Source organism: Sylvia atricapilla, chromosome 20 (genome assembly GCF_009819655.1).
Source record: "Sylvia atricapilla isolate bSylAtr1 chromosome 20, bSylAtr1.pri, whole genome shotgun sequence".
Classification (NCBI taxonomy): domain Eukaryota; kingdom Metazoa; phylum Chordata; class Aves; order Passeriformes; family Sylviidae; genus Sylvia; species Sylvia atricapilla.
Window position 1 is genome coordinate 3,734,570 of NC_089159.1, and position 17,610 is coordinate 3,752,179.

Here is a 17,610-nt window from a genome sequence, read left to right on the forward strand (position 1 = left end):
ACTTGGGGAATTCTGACCGATCCTAAAAACACATTCTGTTATCTATAATATCATTAGATTTCTATATCTAAATGTTCTTGATGACAAGAGTCAGACCAAAACCAGGAACTTTGCTTTTGTAAGAGTGTGTCAGCAGTTGCTGGATCAGCTCTTGTAATCTGTGACCTTTTTTGAAGTTTAAATCTGGATTAAACATAATCAATTGACTGCACTGTGTTTGTTTTAGTGGATGTGATGTGAATAGTCCCAGGAAGCCAGGCCCAAACGGAGAAGGAGAAGAGGAAGCCCATGATGGACAGACCCCTCTACACCTGGCAGCCTGCTGGGGACTAGAGGAGGTGATCCAGTGCCTTCTGGAGTTTGGTGCCAATGTCAATGCTCAGGTATGTGGACAAATCATGCACAGGTTTTTAAAGTAGATGGTTTGCCTCCAACATACTGAAAACAAACTTTCCTCTTAGCTGTGTATTTTGCCTGATAGAGAAAAGAAAATCTTGCTCTTAGAGCTGAGCCAATGCAATGACTGGATGCAGCTCTGCTTTCTCTTCTGTCCCTTTTTATCAGACCTCGTGCTTATCTGCCCATATGGTGGTTAATTCAGGAAGTTAGGCTGAAGGGAAATGATTCAGAAGACTTACTGCAGTGTTAGTTACTTTCTCATGTAACAGTAGGATTCAGGGTCTTCTGTCCCTAGTGTGAATTAAAGGCAGGAGCAGGGCTGCAGTTAATCTTTAAATCAGCTACAGTGTAAAACTCCAGAATACGCTGCTTTGTTAGTATGTTTGGGAAATGTCTTCTGTTACTGAGTAAACTGAGGTGATGCAAGTATGAGTTACACTTCATTTTTGATTAGGCAGTGATCCTTAAACAGAAGCTTTAGAAATAACAACAAAAGAAATGAATGGGTAACATTTTTAGGTCCTGATGCTGTTGAAAGTGACATTAAAACGAATCACAAAACACAGTCACAAAGCAGCCTTGGCTGTGAACTGCTGCTTGATAAAAACAAACATTTAAACACCTCAGCTGACTGTGCTATTAAATTTGAATGCTAATCTCTGCCCCCAAAATGACTGACTAAATGGGAGATGTTACAGTGAGCTGTTTAAAAGGCTGTATAGCACAGGATTGAGGTCAACCTGTTGGGAGAAACAAATCTCAATTTGCCTTTCTTACTCTGAGGGTTTGAGCTTGCCCTGCAGCTGTTTGGTGTCCATGCTGAAGGAAGCTGGGTAGGTCACAGGACTAAACCACTAAGTTTCCCTGACCATTCAGAATTAGGGAAGGATTTATGTACTACTGAGTCTATATATAACAAACTTCTGGTTTCCTTCTAGGATGCAGAAGGAAGAACTCCAATCCATGTTGCCATTAGCAACCAACATAATGTTATCATTCAGCTGATGATTTCACATCCTGATATTAAGCTGAATGTCCGTGACAGGCAAGGAATGACTCCCTTTGCTTGTGCTATGACGTATAAAAATAACAAAGCAGCTGAAGCAATTTTGAAGAGGGAACCAGGAGCTGCAGAACAGGTAAGCTGGGAGTGTTCAAACCCTGCTGGTTTTGTTACTGCACTGGTTTGTGGTAACAGCTGTTCCACAAGACAGTTTTGCTTTATCCTTTTGTGGCTTTACATGCAATCCATTTGCCAGATGCCATTTCTCTTAAACGGGATTTATTAGGAAGCTGTAGGTGTTTATGTGATATGTGTGAGTAAGAACATTAAGGGTTAGTGTCTTGTCAATACTAAACTGAGAAACAGGCATATGTGTGTATAAGGAGAAAATTCTCACTCTACTCTTGACTTGTGCTGGACTAGTACAGAAATAATCTATTACCCAACTGTCCTAAAGCTATCCAAAAGAGAAAACTTGACCTAAAATAACTGAATAATAAATGCTATGCTGCTCTGCTGGACTATAAAACCTCCAGCTGTATCTTCAGGCTTCTGGTGTGACACTTCAGGCAGCTGTTCAGGAGATTCTTCCTATCCTGTGTAAATTTAATTACTGACAAAATATTTGAGTCCTTAGCAAGCTCTTGTAAAACATCTAAAACATGGTTACAAATGCAGCCAGTTTAAATATGCTTTAACATCAGTTGAAAGGCAAAGTTGAGCAACATGTACTTGGTATTAAGCCAAAAACATGAATTCTCAGGTTGCCCAGAGCAACTGTGGCTGCCCCTTCCCTGGAAGTGCCCAAGGCCAGGTTGGATGGGGCTTGGAGCAACCTGGGACAGTGGAAGGTGTCCCTGCCCCTGGCAGGGAGTGAGACTGGATCACCTTGGAAGGTCCCTTCCAGCCCAAAGCATTCTATGGTTCTATGAATACAATTCACATCAGTGTGGCAGGATTCCAGGTTGCTTCCTTCTCCTGGATTAATTGCCAGACAGACTCAAGCTTGTTTCATTTAACTGAGTTTTTCATTAACTGCTGCTCAGTACTTAACCACAACAGCTGTTTACCTTTTGTCTGTCTAACAGTACTTTCCAGTGTGTGGTCAAGAAATGACAAGGTTATAAAATAGAAATAAAGTAGTGTGAGGCAGACTGCACTGAGCAGTTGCAGCAGGTAATTTCTCAATTTGGTTTTTTGATTGTCACTTCTGTCAGATAAGTCTCTAATGTCAAGCAGTGAAAAGAACAAGACTCTACAGTTCAAGCAGAGGGAGCACGTGTCTCTGTCGTTGTAGGACACGAAAGAAAGACAAGGGACTCCAAATATTTCAGAAGGCAAAGAGCATAGTAAAAAGGCTTTATTGTCTAATTCTTACTACCTTTTATAAGGTGTTCAGATACAGACTTAGCATGCTTGGTGAATAGGAGCAACACCTCTCTAATTGCATTGGTTAAACTAGAGAAACAGCAAAACACCATCTAGAGAAGGATTGTTTGAGAAAGGAGAGTTGTTTGCCAAGATGGTTTTGAGAAGAAACTTTCTTGGGAAATTTTTCCGTGGGAAAAAGTTAGCAGCTGCTAGCAGGCTAAAATCTCTCAGACCCAGAAATATCAGGCCCACAGTCTCTTAGTGAAAACATGTCCTACTACATAAAGCACCTTGTCCTAGGGGCATACCAAATAATTCCACGTGCCCTTTGTGCCCAGGTGGATAACAAAGGCCGGAACTTCCTGCACGTGGCAGTTCAGAACTCGGACATCGAGAGCGTGCTGTTCCTGATCAGCGTGCAGGCCAACGTGAACTCGCGCGTGCAGGACGCCTCCAAGCTGACCCCGCTGCACCTGGCCGTGCAGGCCGGCTCCGAGATCATCGTGCGCAACCTGGTGTGTGCCTCAGCCTCCCCTGCCTCCCCACTGCACTGACACACCGAGGGCCCTCGGCTCGGCCTGCTAGCTCAGTGGAGTGGTGTGAAAGCAACATGGGACTCCAAGTCAGAAATACGATTTAATAGGAAGGAGAAAAAAAAAAGTAAAGTAAAATAAATGTGGTAATACAAAAGATCGCTGACAGTCAGAATACAGCTTGAGCAGGGTGATGGAAGCAGTCCAGGTGAGGTGGTCGTCCTGAAGCAGTGATCCTGTAAAAAAGTCTGATAGCTCTGGCCCTCTAGGAATCCAATGGGTAAGGGCTGCCTGTACTGTCCCAAATCCCAGATTATATCCAGGTGTGAATACTTGGCTCCTCCCTGTGGGTGGAGCATCTCACAATGGGATGATACCTTTCTCTGAGTCCTGCAGCGGGTCCTTGGTGGCCCATTAAACAGAGGGAGCTCCTGGAGGGAGTTATGTGAATTATGTGGCAAGGCATTGATGGGCCATTAACAGGAGACAGCCCAGAGGGAGGGGTTTCACCACCTGGTTTGAACAGCTCATGAAGGTGGTGATAGAATAAATACTTTGTGCTCATCTTACACTACAACCCAGGATACTGAGCTGCCACTGTAGCCTTCACATGAGCTTATTGGGTTTGCAGCAATCACTAGGTAGTGTGCTTCAACTTAAAGAATCTTTCCTCACCCTTTCTGCACATCTGAACAAGTTGTAGCAGCTCAGGAATGATACCATTTTATATACTCTAGAGGCCTAGAAGTATCTCTGTACAGTAGAGTCTTATGTGCTTCACTCACAGAAATAAACTGTTGGCTAAAATAGCCCTGAAACCATCTTTGAACATTTTCCTTCTTGCATCCTGACAGCTGCTTGCAGGTGCCCAGGTGAATGAACTGACCAAGCACCGTCAGACTGCTCTTCACTTAGCAGCCCAGCAAGACCTGCCCACCATTTGTTCAGTCCTTCTGGAGAATGGAGTGGACTTTGCAGCTGTAGATGAAAATGGAAATAATGGTAAACTCCAAGTCACACAAGTAAATGCACAACACTGCAGTAGGTCTGTTAATGATGTCTCCTAGTGGTAGAGAGCTCACTGTGAGTGGGCTTGCACTGTGGAGATGAAAGAAAGAAAGTGCAGGAAATCAAAGCAGATGGAAAGAGTTATTTAAGAAGCAGGGTTGGGAAAGTGGAAGGAGGGTGTTTCATTTCGTTATTAGGCTGTAATAATTGCTGATACTCAAGAGTCTTGAACCTTCTTGTTTTTCTTTACTGTTCAGCTCTGCATCTGGCAGTGATGCACGGCCGTCTGAACAATATCCGGGTCCTCCTCACAGAGTGCAATGTGGATGCAGAAGCCTTTAATATCAGGTAATTATTTACAGTCTTAACAGACTAAAAGAACCACTCTATTTTAAAATAAGTGCTGATATGCTGCTTTAAAATTTATATTTGACATGTATTATTTATACGCGAATTTGGAAGTGTGTAGATGATGCTGTGTGTAAATTCTGTACAAATTATATGTATGCACCAAGGAAGGAAAGTTAAGTAGGGAGTTGTGTATGATGTACTGAGTTACTGAGATGCAGCATTGTTCAAGTCTGAACCAAACTTTTGAAAGCAAGGAGAGTTGGATGAGTAACTGCAGTAGCAAGCAGACTTTGATCAGGATAACAAACTCTTTTCCCCAGAGGCCAGTCACCAATGCATATTTTGGGACAATATGGGAAAGATAATGCAGCAGCCATCTGTGAACTCTTCTTGGAGTGTATGCCAGAATACCCTCTAGACAAACCTGATGCTGAAGGAAACACAGGTAGGTGAGACTAAACAACTCTTAAACTTGAAAGTCACTCGAGTTGTATTTGTGGTATGTCACTGTTAAAGCTGGAATAATTGCAATAGTACATTAAATACAGTAGGAGGCACACAATACATTGAGACTAAAGATCCTGTCTGGACTGAATGTAACACAATCTACCACTCTGTTAGCAAGGAACTGTCTGGCTTTTATTTTTCAGTGCTCCTCTTGGCTTACATGAAGGGAAATGCTAACTTGTGTCGTGCAATAGTGAGGGCTGGGGCTCGCCTGGGAGTTAACAATAACCAAGGAGTCAATATCTTCAACTATCAAGTTGCTACAAAACAGCTTCTCTTTAGGTTGCTGGGTAAGTACCACTTGCTGTGGTGGGAAAGTGTTTCTGGCTTTTGCTTCCAGGATACTTCAAGGAAAGAACTCTGGACACTTAACTTAGATGGCAGTAATTCCAGAGAGGCAGAACTTTTAAATTTTATATTACTATCAGTGCAGGGTAGAAATACTAGTTTTTTTCTGGTGATTAACTGAAAAGCTGTACAATGCAGACTGTTAGATACTACTTTTTCTGGAAGGATTAACAAGGAAACTCTTGGCTGGTTGTGTAGTCCAACAAAGTTTAAAACACAGACAGTGCTTTTTAACTGGTGCTGTACAGGTGCTGTGGACAATGTGATGGAAATCAACTATAGATTATCTACAAACAAGACTCCAGCTCCTGCAAGAGGAATTAATTCCATTATATTGAATGCAACCTAGAAGTGGATAAAGCCTTCAGGTTTAGTGTACTCAGGAGGTGTCTGAGCACATTTTGCCTTCACATTTTTACCTCTTAACAGATATGCTGACAAAAGAACCTCCCTGGTGTGATGGCTCCAACTGCTATGAATGTGCTGCCAAATTTGGAGTCACGACAAGAAAGCATCACTGGTAATATGAGCCACCTTGCTGTGCTTACAGGGAAATGGATTTCTCCCCAAATGTAGCTAGGCTTGTTCCTTCTAGTACTTTAGGAAACCTCCATGTTAACATAGTGTATAACCACTAATCCAGCTGAAACATTCCATCCTGTCTTAGATCAGAAACTTGTAGTCTGACTGAAATCATATTTTAAGCACCTTGTGCATTTAATATTCTGATTGGTTGTAAATGAGAAATCATGTCCAAGTTCCAGCAGTGAAACAGGATTTGAGTACCTGGTTGGCAGAGTGTGATGCACTTCACTCCATAGAGGAGTAACAATATATTTTATTAAGACAGTAAGTTAACAGAAGTTTAATGGTAAATGTGGCAGTGGTGCATCAGGACCTGATGGCAAAGGCACACTTGATTATCTCCTGCGTAGAGGATGGGGTCAGGGAGGGCCTCCTGTGGAGGCATGAGGTTCAGAGAGGACAGCCACTGGGGCTGTGGCTTCCATGGGAAGGACAGGAGGCAGCATACCACCACCTCCACGGTGGTAGATCTGGGCAGGTGTTGACAGCTGAGGTTTGGGATCCTGTTTGTAGTGTGGAAATGACTGAGGATGAACAGGAGCTGCTCTTGTGTAGATAGGAGTTGCCTTTTTTAAATAGTTTGAACTTGTACAAAATACGCTGGCTTGGAAGGGTGTTAAGCTAAGATTTGTCTTAGCTCAGTGTGCTAGAGAAACTCCACGTGCATCAGTTGGAGCAGTAGCAGGTGACTCACCAGTACAGAACCAGCATGAGCTGTTGGCATTAGTCAGTTATTCCATGACAAAGATCAGGAGATACAAGACAATCATAGCCTTTCCATTGCTAGTGTGTATTTCATGATGCCATCATTGATAAAGAATGTCAAACTGTAACATCCTGCTGTTCACTAGGAGGCAATTCACTTTTCTCTCACCCCTCTTCTATCAACAGCCGACACTGTGGACGCCTGCTCTGCCATAAGTGCTCAACAAAGGAGATTCCTATCATAAAATTTGATCTGAACAAGCCAGTTCGAGTTTGCAACATCTGCTTTGATGTCCTGACTCTGGGAGGAGTCTCCTAGTATGCTGTGGAAGTAAAGGGATTCCCAGTCAGTGCTCCTGACAGCAGCTCTGCTTACAAGCCCTCTGGATAGGGAAGAGGAGGCCTATACATGACTTCTGCAATAGACTGAACTAATTAAGGACCCTGTTATGATATACTCTGGTATAAATGATTTTGTATGACTGTAAATGTACTGGGCTGATAGACTTCACTAGGAATCAGAGTGGATTGTTGAGACCAAGTGACAAAAGAATTTAGACCCTCTTCTAGTTGCAGTGGGGTATGGAAGCTGAAATTTGTACTGATCGAATCGGCATAAAACAGGTCTGTCCTCAACATGGTGCTTTGCACTGAGCAACTCTATTAAGTCCTGTGGCTTTCAGGCTGCTTAGTAGAGATGGTATTAAGTTTCAGGGTAACCAGGTATCTTCCTTTGCTTTGTCTTAAACGTTCCCCTTCTCTAGAGAAGACTTTTTGTGAAGCTAACCTGAGCTGTTGCAACCACTGTTCCAGAAACTCTTCAGACCCGAGGGTAGTTTTAAGTATAGCTCAAGAATTGTGGCCTTACAATGGAAAGCTTTACATCTGATGCAAAGCAGTCAGAATTGCAGATCCACATCTTGATACCTCCTCAGCAAATGATTCATTAGCTTTAGCATGTTCAAGAGAAGTGCAAGATTGTTTTAGGAAATGCTCTTGCCTGCTGGAACTGTCAGTCTTCGTTGCACTTTCATATTTACGTTGCTGGTCCTTCAGTTCATGGCACTTGTGTAAATGATCATGAGTTTGCTGAAAGGCCTGAGCATGTGCTAAAGGAGAAACACTAAAACTGGTCAAGTCCAACTCACAGTACAGCAATAAAAGCTGAAGTGCATTAGGAATCCCAGGAGGGAGAGGAACACTTTCCTGGGGCTTCAGGGGCCTGGTGACTACTGGGGGAGAGTCAGTAACTCTACACGTGTAGAACGTGCTGCACCTCTAGACACTGAAGTTGGGTCCATTTTCAGCAGGATTGCTGGTGAGTGGGACTGTACATGGAGGCTTCCTATTAGGAGTAAGCTGCAGTATTTTAATTTAGGCTGGTTGTACTCTCTTAAACATGCTGAATCTACCTGGTGGAAACCTACCACACATTGTCTAGGTAAACAGGAAAGTACTTGACTGGTAAACCAGCTTGTGATTTGGTGGGCAAAGGCTTCAGTTAGAAAAAATGGGTACTTAAGCAAAACTACATGCCATGTTAAGGCTGTTTTTATTCCAAGAGATAAAGCTAGTATAGACTCAATTCAGCATTCCTCATCATTACTCTATGAATTGGTGTGCTTTTTTTAATGACTGTTATCTCCAGTGAACAGGATGGACAGGTGATGATGTGTTGCCCTGTTTGGAGCAGTGACTTGTTGGTCTTAAAGAGTAAGATGAGATGGTGAACCAGACTGCTGCTGTTCCAGGAGAGGGTGTAATTGCTGATATTTGTATGATGAATTTCACATCAAGTCTCACTTGATCTGCACTTTGATCTTCCAATATGCATCTATTGTAACTGGAATCACCCCTGTACCACTAGGGAAGAATAATGGATGACAATACAAACTTGCCTCACTGTTTGATGTCTGCTGCTGTCATGTTCCAACAGAATGCTCTGGGTAACACAGCTGGTCTCTAACACAGTTACTAATGCAAATGGTGCATCTCTGGCATAATATCGTAGGTGAATGAGGGAAAATAGTGCTGTCAGTTAATGTTAGCTACAGTAATTGATGGTGTCAGTTAACTACAGGCTATAGTTTGGGAGTTTTTTAGTGAAAGAGATGTTGGAAAACATTGTACTTTGATATTTCAGGGTGTCACTGGTTGCAGATCTCCAGCAGTGAAAGATAATGATGGAGAGAAAGTGCATTTGGTGAAAGTCTTCACTGTAGTCCCATGATAACATGTTTTCCAACTTGGTTTGGAGCTGAAGTGATGTGGAGGGGTAAGAGTGTGCTCAGAATGCTGAAAGACAGTGCAGAGGAGGGGTTTTCCAAGGCCACAGCCTGTGGGCCTCAGCCTCACTGGAAAACTGCACAGCATGTAATTGCCAAAGCATTTAAACATCACTTTTTCAGTGGCTTCTCTGATCTAAGGACAAGGGAACAGGGAGATCAGCTCTAACAGATTAATTAAGCAAGCTTTTTAATGATGGAAAATGTGGATCTGGTGAAAATTCAGCGTAACTGAACAGCAAGTTAAGGCTGGGTAGTTGGTCTTCTAAAAAATAAGATTGATTGTGACTGTAAAACTGGGGGAAAGATCTGGGAAACCATCTGTAATGCTCCTGGTTTGCTGTTTACAGCCAGTACTGTCCCAGCTTACTGAAGTCTGAAAGGAAAGTTAAGGTTATTGTTAAATATACAGCCTGAGGTGTTCACTGATTTTAAAGCAACTAAATTCACTAAATTTGATCCTTTTTAAAGTGCCTTTGAGATAGTTTCCTTCCAGCCAACTCTAAATAGCTTTCTGACAGAGCTAAAGGGGAAAAACTCACAACTTGAACCAAAACCCAAGTTAGTTGTTTTCTAGTTCAGCTGAGGAGTTGACCCCAGCAGACAACTGGTGGGACTCAATCCCTCACACACTCTGCCTAGTGTTGGTCTGAACTCTCAGACCACTGAGAATTTTTGGGAGTTTTGCTGGCAATGCTCCACTACAGGGTACAAATGTGAATGAGGCACTTGGTAATGTAGTGGTGGTCAACACATTTCTAACTCTAAACAACTGCTCTTCCCTTTTTGTAGCATTAATAAGAGTTGTTACCAAACCCCCCACTCCCTGACCCCTACTTTTAGTGGTGTCTATGAACTCGAGACTCAAGTCTGCTAAGCATTGAACAAAAGGTTAGATGGAAAATCAGTTTGTGTCCCTGCAAGTGCTGCTGTCACATGAGGCTTCAGGCACTTCAGCAGGGCTGCAGGGCAAGTCGGGAGGTTCATGCTGTAGCTTTTTGTTCTGAGACTGGATTCCTTTTGCTTGCAGTCATTCAGCACTCTTACACAAGCAGATACCGTGGTCCAGCACTCTTACACAAGCACAAACTGTGGTCTGGCTGATTTTTTTTTTGTCTGTAGAAGATGCAGTCACTGTTTCACACCACTGAGTGGAGTGAGAATGCTGCTGTTGAAGGTACTAACAGAGCAGAGTAAGTTGCTGGCTAAAAGCTGACAGATGCCTTAATGACTTCCCGTGCTGGAGATAACAGCTTGTCCAACTGCTCATGCAGTGCTTATAAACTAACTTCTAACAGTGTGGGAGGCCAAGGCTGGATTGTTTTGTCGATCAAATGTTAACAGGCAATCTTCTTTTTTTGTGTAACCAGCAGAGGTGGTCACTGCAGCAAACTCGTCTCTAGAAAAATCAAAGCTTGTACAAGTGACAGAAATAACTGAACCTTCTAATACCCTCTGTGAAATAGAAAAGGAAGTCTTAGAACAATGGCATTTTATCTGCAATGTTTGTCTGGAGTCGTTGTAAAAATGTATTTTTCCAATATGCATTACTTTGTTGTGTAATGATTCTACTTGTAATAAAATGCAGAACTAGATGATGCATCGTGAGGTGAAACCTTGCTAAGGAAGTATCTGCTCCTGTAGAGACAGCTGCCCCTCTGCAAGCTCATCCTTACAAACCATGAAGAAACACAGGGATACAACATCCAATCGGGCATAACAACTTTATTCTTTGTTCTGAGATTAGTCCAGGTATTCATTTTCATGTTGTGGAACTGCTACAACTGTTCTTTTGGCTGTCAAGGTCTGGTGTTCTAGTTTGTACCATGTAGTCATCTTGAATGCCTTATATTAGACTTACCTATAATCAGTCTTGTGAAACAAATCCGAGCTCCCCGCGGGCCAGAGCTGGTTCATGGAGTTCATCAGTGCAAGTTACAAACACTTGGTGCACTCAGTTGTGTTCTGGAGGCAGCTCAGCCCCCTGGGAGAGCAGAGAACTGCTGCAGCTTCACTTCAGGAAAAGGAAAACTTCAGTGCAATAGCAAACCCAGCCAAGACTTCTGGGTGAGATTGTGATGCATTAGTCTTTTATTAATAAAACTTACTGATGTACAGATGAATGGTGAGCTTTATTAGAGCACTGTCTGTGGTGACTTGAGCCCTCTGTAGCTATCACTGCTTTCTATCACTGCTTTTCACCCTTTTCCACCATGGGAGACTCCAGCTGAGCTGCTGAATTGGAGTTAAAAGCATGACAGTCTTGGTGCACCTCAGGTCACTGAGGGTGTCTCCTTGTTTGCTTTAATGGATGACTTATTCCTAGACAAGACAAACTTTCCCCCCAGTGTTTCCAAACCCTAAACTGAGGAATAAGCTGTGAACTGGTTTTTAACTAACTTTAACTTAAACCAACACCTTCCCGCCCTGCCTTTTTGCAGCAGTTTATTTGATTTTTGTTTAGGTCTTGCAATCAAAACCATTCCCTCAGCACTATTTGCACAGGGATTGAGTGTTACAGCAAGATCAAACTTGCTTAGGTCAAGCTGGTCCACCTTCACTGGGGCTGGTTTGCCCTCACAAACTCCTTCTTACAGCACTTAATAGTCTGGAATACGCTGCAACTTTTAAATAGCTTTAAAAAGCTCTTTTAAAGGCACTTGCCAATTATTTAGGGGGATGCTTTCACTACTTTAAATGCAATTTCTTTTTAAAGTGGTGGTGTCTTTTTAAATGTGGCAAAGGCCAAAGCTGTGGAGGCAGCAAAGTGCTGCCTTTGCAGCTCTTTCCTGCACCTTTTACAAAGCTTCAACTTGAGCCTTGTGTGCAGTGAGCTGCTCATTCCACCCCCAGAGATGGCTCAAGCCCAGGGCTCAGGTTCTGCCTCACATCTGCTCTCCTGGGAGTGACAGGAGCTGGCACAGCTGGGCAATGCCTGCAACTGCTGCTCTTCAGGATGATGAGAGAGAAAAAACCCCAAAATAAAAACCCCGTGCCCCTCCACTGTTAGAACAAGCGTGGGCATGTTTAAGTTGTTGTATGGCTTCATCCCTGGCAGCTGTAGCATCCTCTGAACTTTGTCAGTGAGAAGAGCTGTTCTGTGTCCTACTGCAAGGGAGGAAACTTGCTAATTAACTAACTAATCACATAGATTCTGGGCCTCTCTTTAGAGGTCAGTTTCTGGGAAGAAAAAACTGATTTTTTCTTCCCAGCTGCTTGTACATAGGTGACAGCTGCCTTGAGAAGGAACTGACCACAACTCAGCAGGGCCTGTGCCACCACTGGACCCTGATCTGTGGGTCTCTTTCAAAGCTCAGCTACATAAAAATTGATTTAACAGCAGATTCCATGAAAACCAGCGACTGCTTCCCTGCAGCTTGAGGGCTGCAGTGCCTGAACCCTGGGCAGCTACTCCTTCCTTCCTCCCTTTTAGCCCCCCCCGAAATGGTAACAACCTGCCCTGCATTTTTGGGAGTCACTCATTGCTGAATCCTGCCAGCTGTGATACAGTGAGTGTGGAGTTTAAATGTGCTGGGTGTTGTGAGGGCATATCCAACTCGGGCTGACAGGCACAGACCAGATGGGAGAAAGTCTTGTACCAGAATGGAAACAGGAGGCAGATTACAGTAGGATGGTTCTGTTGCCACCCAGGCAACAACAAAAAAAAAAGCTATTTAAAACTACTCATTCCTGATCAGATCAGTCTGGGAGTGGTGAATCACAGACCAGAAAGGTGAGGTCAATATCAAACAATCCTCATAAATGGCTTCAATATCTTGGCACAGTATCTAATGCAAATACTGAATGAGGAAATACAGCTCTGGCCTTTGCCTTCTCTACTCCAAGAAATTTGATAAAGCTTGTGTGTAACTAAACTGTGCAAGTTCCTAGATACTGTGGGCCTTAATTGCAGAAGAAATTCAGGGTTCTCCCTGCTACCTTTAAACTCTGGAGTGAGTCAGGTGCCTGAGAAGGAGCATCAGCACTGCCCTGAGCAGGACCCGAGGACTGAGTGTGGGCAGTGACGCTGCAGCAGTTCCTGTGCTCGCTGACCCACCACTGAACACAAACATCCATTTCCTGACTGCAACGAGAAAGCACCTCTAAGATACAATTCAGGCTCTGCATCTTTACACTTGGCTCCCAGGTGCAAAAATATTGCCCAGAGAAATAAAGGGAAATGTTGAGTTTTTAGCCACTAACCTGGCTGAAGCTTTTCCTCCTTCTCTCAACTCCACATGTTAAAAAAGCCTCACAAACCCCATGAGGCTGTCGTTGCTCCCTTTGCAGGGACAGGTGGGAGGGATGGAGCTGGAGCTGCCCACCCAGAGCACATTTCACTGCAGGACTCCCCCTGCCCTGGGCTCAGCCCGTGAGGAGGACACACTGCTGGGCCAGGGGGTGGCAGCCCTCGTACTGCTCCAGGTGAGGGTGACCCAGGTCGCCCGTGTCGCTGTGCTGGGAGGAGTGTGGCTGTCCCCAGGGCGGCCCGGAGCTCCTCACACACACACAGCGAGTGCCCCGCCCGCCGGGGCTGAACAGCTTCCGAGGGACGCCGGCCCAGTCTCTGTGCACGCCCCCACTAGGAACGGAAAATGGATATAGTTACAGTCCAGACCCGTGAAAATGCTTCCACTCAATAGAAAAAAAAATCCCTAAGACGATCTGGGAAAACTAGAACTAACACTGAGGTAGACTTTGCTCCCAGCAGCCACCATCCCACAGCTGATACCTGTTTATTGGCTGTGCTTCAGAAACCTGTGGCCTGAACCTGGTTTCATCACTGCTGCTACAGGCTCTATCCTTCTGAAAGGGACCAACTCCTGCAGTCCACGTTTCCACTGCTGGAAGAGGAGTCACAGCCTTCTGGAGCACAGCAAAATGCCTTTTCTGGAGGCACCTCAATGCTCACAGGTGACCACACTTCTTCACAGAATCACAGTGGCTTGGGTTGGAAGGGACCTTCAAGATCATCCAGCCCACCCCCTGCCACAGGCAGGGACACCTCCCAGCAGACCAGGCTCTTCTAGGCTGTGCCTGACTAAACACAGGGATTTGGAGAACTGGGGCAGAAGAAAAAATACTTCCCCAACTAATTCGTTTATGTCTCTCTATGTTTAAGTGCCTCTATGGGCCAAATCCTGCCTGTTCCCCAACCTCTGCAGCTTCTAAGCCCCTTACACAAGTCCCTGCCACATGTCCCCAGGCTCAGTCACACAGAGAAGCAGAACCCTGGGGTGCACAGTGCTGCTGCTGGGCTGACATGAAGCCCAAGCACTTTGCAGTGTGGTCTGGGAAATGATTTCATCTTCAAACAGAACAGTCCCTAAGCCGAGAGACAGCTACTAACAGGAAGGTAAGTAGGAAATGATGATTCAAAGTTTAACCTCGTTTTTACGTGGTTTAAGTGAAAATGTTGTGGTATCAGTCTGTGAGCCTGTCACAGGTATGTTGTGGTATCAGGAAACTGTCTGAAACACACAGTTAATGCTTGTATTCCTGATAGGTGACAGAACCTGTTTGAATCCCAGTCCTACTGGGATTTCTGTCCTGTCTTTCTGAGAACGTGGTGAATTTTTTGATTCCAGTGTGACAGAAGAGGTTCAGCCTGGAGAAAAGGAGGCTCAGGGGAGACCTTCTCACTCTCTACAACTCCATGACAGGAGTTTGAAGCCAGGTGAAGGTTGGGCTCTTCTCCAGCGAACAAGGGACAGGGTGAGAGGAAACAGCTCCAGTTGTGCCAGGGGAGGTTTAGGTTGGATATTGGGGAAAATTTCTTTATGGAAAGGGTGGCCAGGCCCTAGCACAGCTGCCTAGGGCAGTGGGGGAGTCCCCATCCCTGCAGGGATTTGAAACCTGTGTGGATGTGGCACCTAGGGGCACAGGCTAGTGCTGGGGGAATGGTTGGACCTGGTGGTCTCAGAGGGCTTTTCCCAGCTGAACAACCCTGTGAATTCCCACAGGGACAGAGTCCATCCATGCCTGGCATATTGCAGCCCTGGCAGCACCACTGCACACACAGCCTGTGCCAGGTCACAGACCTCACCTCCCCATGGAGTGTGGTGGCTGCAGGAGCCAGGATATCTTCCCACACCCCTCCTGCCAGGAGAGGCAAGAACAAAGCACAGGGCTCCCAAAAAAAGGCTCTGCAACAAAGGGTACAAATTTACCTCTGTCTGGAGCACCAGAACCGGGTGCCTTTAGCAGAGCTCCATTCAGAGTTGCAGGGTGGGAACTGCTGCTTCTTCTGCTCATTTTCTGCTTGGAATTTGAGAGCTTCCTCAATGGCAGCCTCAACCTCCCTCAGGGCTTCTGTCGGTGCCCCATTTTCATCGTAGAATCTGCCCACCAGCTTCCCTGGGAGAGGAGATCAATTAAGAGCACAGTCTTTCCAGGCAAAGAAAATGCATAGCTCTGGTGGGGCTTTATTTTTAATTTGTTATTTAAAGACAAAAATAAAAGGAGATGTCACCATGGCCCAATTTTACAACCGAACTGAGCTTACATCCCTTCAACACTTGGATCACACAGCAATTTACCCCTACTAACAAATCCATGCAGGATAAGCTTAGGCACAGACTCATCACAAACCTGAAAACGAAAGCCAGTTTCAGCTGCACAACCCAGAAACCATTCCCACCCATGCACCTCATTCCCTAAAATAGTTTCTCTGCACTGCTGCTCCTACAGTCTCCTGAGTCTGGTGATTTCAGGCTGGCTCTGTGCTTTTTGCTAAGCAGAGACAAACCGGGACAACAGCCAGGTGGGAACACCATTAAACTTTCCCTTGGAGGGAAGCAGAGCTCGAAGATGTGGCTCGGCCCCTGGCAGGGCTGAGGACCCTGGGCCGCCCATCCCGTGTGTGAGCCCGCCCAGCCCCACACCTACCCACGGGCTCGTAGTTGTGTGTGTAGAAGCTGAGCCAGCTGTGGATGGAGAGCAGCTCGGGCGGGGACAGCCCCGACACGTCGTCCACCAGCCCCGCCGGGGTGAAGTCGCCGCTGGCGAACGCTCTGCTGGCATCTCTGCCTGCGGGACAGCGGTGTGAGAGACCCGGCCACAGAGGGAATTCCCCAGCCAGGGCATGAGCCCCGGGCATGGAGCGGATCCCTCAGCCAGGGCTGCGGGGCCGGCCTTGGAGTGGCGGCGGAGCCATGGAATCCCCGAACAGGGCCTGAGCTCTCCCTCCCGGCAGCCAGGGCTGTGCCCCGGGCACGGGGCTCGTTCCCCAGCCAGCGGTGGGCCCGGTGGCACACACTCCCCTCAGCCATGGCGGGAATTCCCCTGCGGGGGATGATCTCCTCCCCGGCCAGGCCACGCCAGACCCACACCAGCCCTCCCTCCCCGCTCCACCGGAGGTACCTGCGAGCCCGCTGTACGCGCCGCCGGGCCCATAGTGCTTGCGGCCCCGCTCCACATCGAAGACCCGTCCCAGCAGGGCGAGGTAGAGCCCGGGCTCGCCCGGCGCCCCGCGGTAGCGGCGCAGCTCCGCGGCGCTGAGGAGGCGGGCGCGGGGCTCGAACTCGCGGCCCAAGAGCCAGGCCGCGGCCAGGCACAGCAGCGCCGCGGCCGCGCCCCGCCACATCGCGCCGCGACACCACGGCGTTTGCGCGACAGTTTCCTCGCCGCACGGCAGTGTGGCGGCCAACCACGTCCAGCGTCGCGTGCGCGGGACGGCCGGTCCGAGGGCGCGCTTTACGGCAGTGTGGCAGCGGAGCACGGAAAGCGTCATGGAACGGCTTGGGTTGGATGGCACCATAAGGATCATCTCCTTCCATCCCCTGCCATGGGGAGCGACACCTTCCACTAGCCCAGGTTGCTCCAAAACTTGTCCAGCCGGGCCTCGAACACTTCCAGGAATGGAGCAGCCACAACTTCTCTGGGCACCCTGTGCCGGGGCCTCACCACCCTCACCGGGGAAAAGTTTCTTCTTAATGATGTTGTTCATCAGGACAGTCACAGAATCTTTAGGGTTATTAGTGCCCTCTGGAGATCACCCAGTCTAACCCCTGGCCAAGGCAAGGTCACTTGGAGCAGGCGACACAGGAAGGTCCAGCTGGGTTTGGAATTCCTCCAGAGAGGAAGACTCCTATGCCCACCCTGGGCAAGTCTGTGCCAGTGCTCTGCCACACTCATATCAAGGAGTTTTTTCTCATATTGAGGCGAAATTTGTCGTGTTTTTTTTCATGGCCATTATTCTTTATCCAGTCATTGGGTATCACTGACGAGTCTGGCACTGCCCTACTGGCAGTCCTTGGTGATACTCCCCTTAGTGTTCTCCACACGAACCGGGCCCAGGTCCCGCAGTCTCCTCACGAGAGAGCTGCCCCAAACCGCTCCGCCTTCGTTGCTGCCCGGCGCTGGATCCCCTCCTGGCTCCTTCTCCTTCCACCGGCTGTCACGGGGGCTGGCAGGGCGGCCCTTTGCGGCAGCGCCGGGCCGCTTTGCGGCGGTGTGGCACTTTGCGGCGGTGTGGCGCGGGTGCCGCTTTACGGCGGTGTGGCGGCCCCGCGCT

General features: G+C 46.8%; 2 protein-coding genes across 3 annotated transcripts in view; one reads left to right on the plus strand and one right to left on the minus strand.

Annotated features, from left to right (window-relative positions):
* Window positions 1–11,218, plus strand: part of ANKFY1 (ankyrin repeat and FYVE domain containing 1) — a 33,496-nt gene extending 22,278 nt beyond the window's left edge. For both annotated transcript variants that reach the window (XM_066333176.1, XM_066333177.1), the window contains 9 exons: window positions 227–383; window positions 1,338–1,538; window positions 3,112–3,288; window positions 4,161–4,308; window positions 4,572–4,662; window positions 4,986–5,110; window positions 5,316–5,462; window positions 5,950–6,040; window positions 6,997–11,218. In XM_066333176.1, the coding sequence (XP_066189273.1) occupies window positions 227–383; window positions 1,338–1,538; window positions 3,112–3,288; window positions 4,161–4,308; window positions 4,572–4,662; window positions 4,986–5,110; window positions 5,316–5,462; window positions 5,950–6,040; window positions 6,997–7,129 (1,270 nt within the window). In that variant the 3' untranslated portion in view covers window positions 7,130–11,218. The remainder of the gene's footprint in view (window positions 1–226; window positions 384–1,337; window positions 1,539–3,111; window positions 3,289–4,160; window positions 4,309–4,571; window positions 4,663–4,985; window positions 5,111–5,315; window positions 5,463–5,949; window positions 6,041–6,996) is intronic.
* On the minus strand, window positions 10,806–17,195 carry CYB5D2 (cytochrome b5 domain containing 2). The gene is made up of 4 exons (XM_066333178.1): window positions 16,458–17,195; window positions 15,984–16,124; window positions 15,266–15,452; window positions 10,806–13,677 (listed from the first exon to the last, which is right to left on the minus strand). The coding sequence occupies exons 1-4, from the start codon at window positions 17,041–17,043 to the stop codon at window positions 13,461–13,463; spliced, it is 1,131 nt and encodes a 376-aa protein (XP_066189275.1). The 5' UTR covers window positions 17,044–17,195; the 3' UTR covers window positions 10,806–13,460.
* Between the last annotated feature and the right edge of the window lie 415 nt (window positions 17,196–17,610).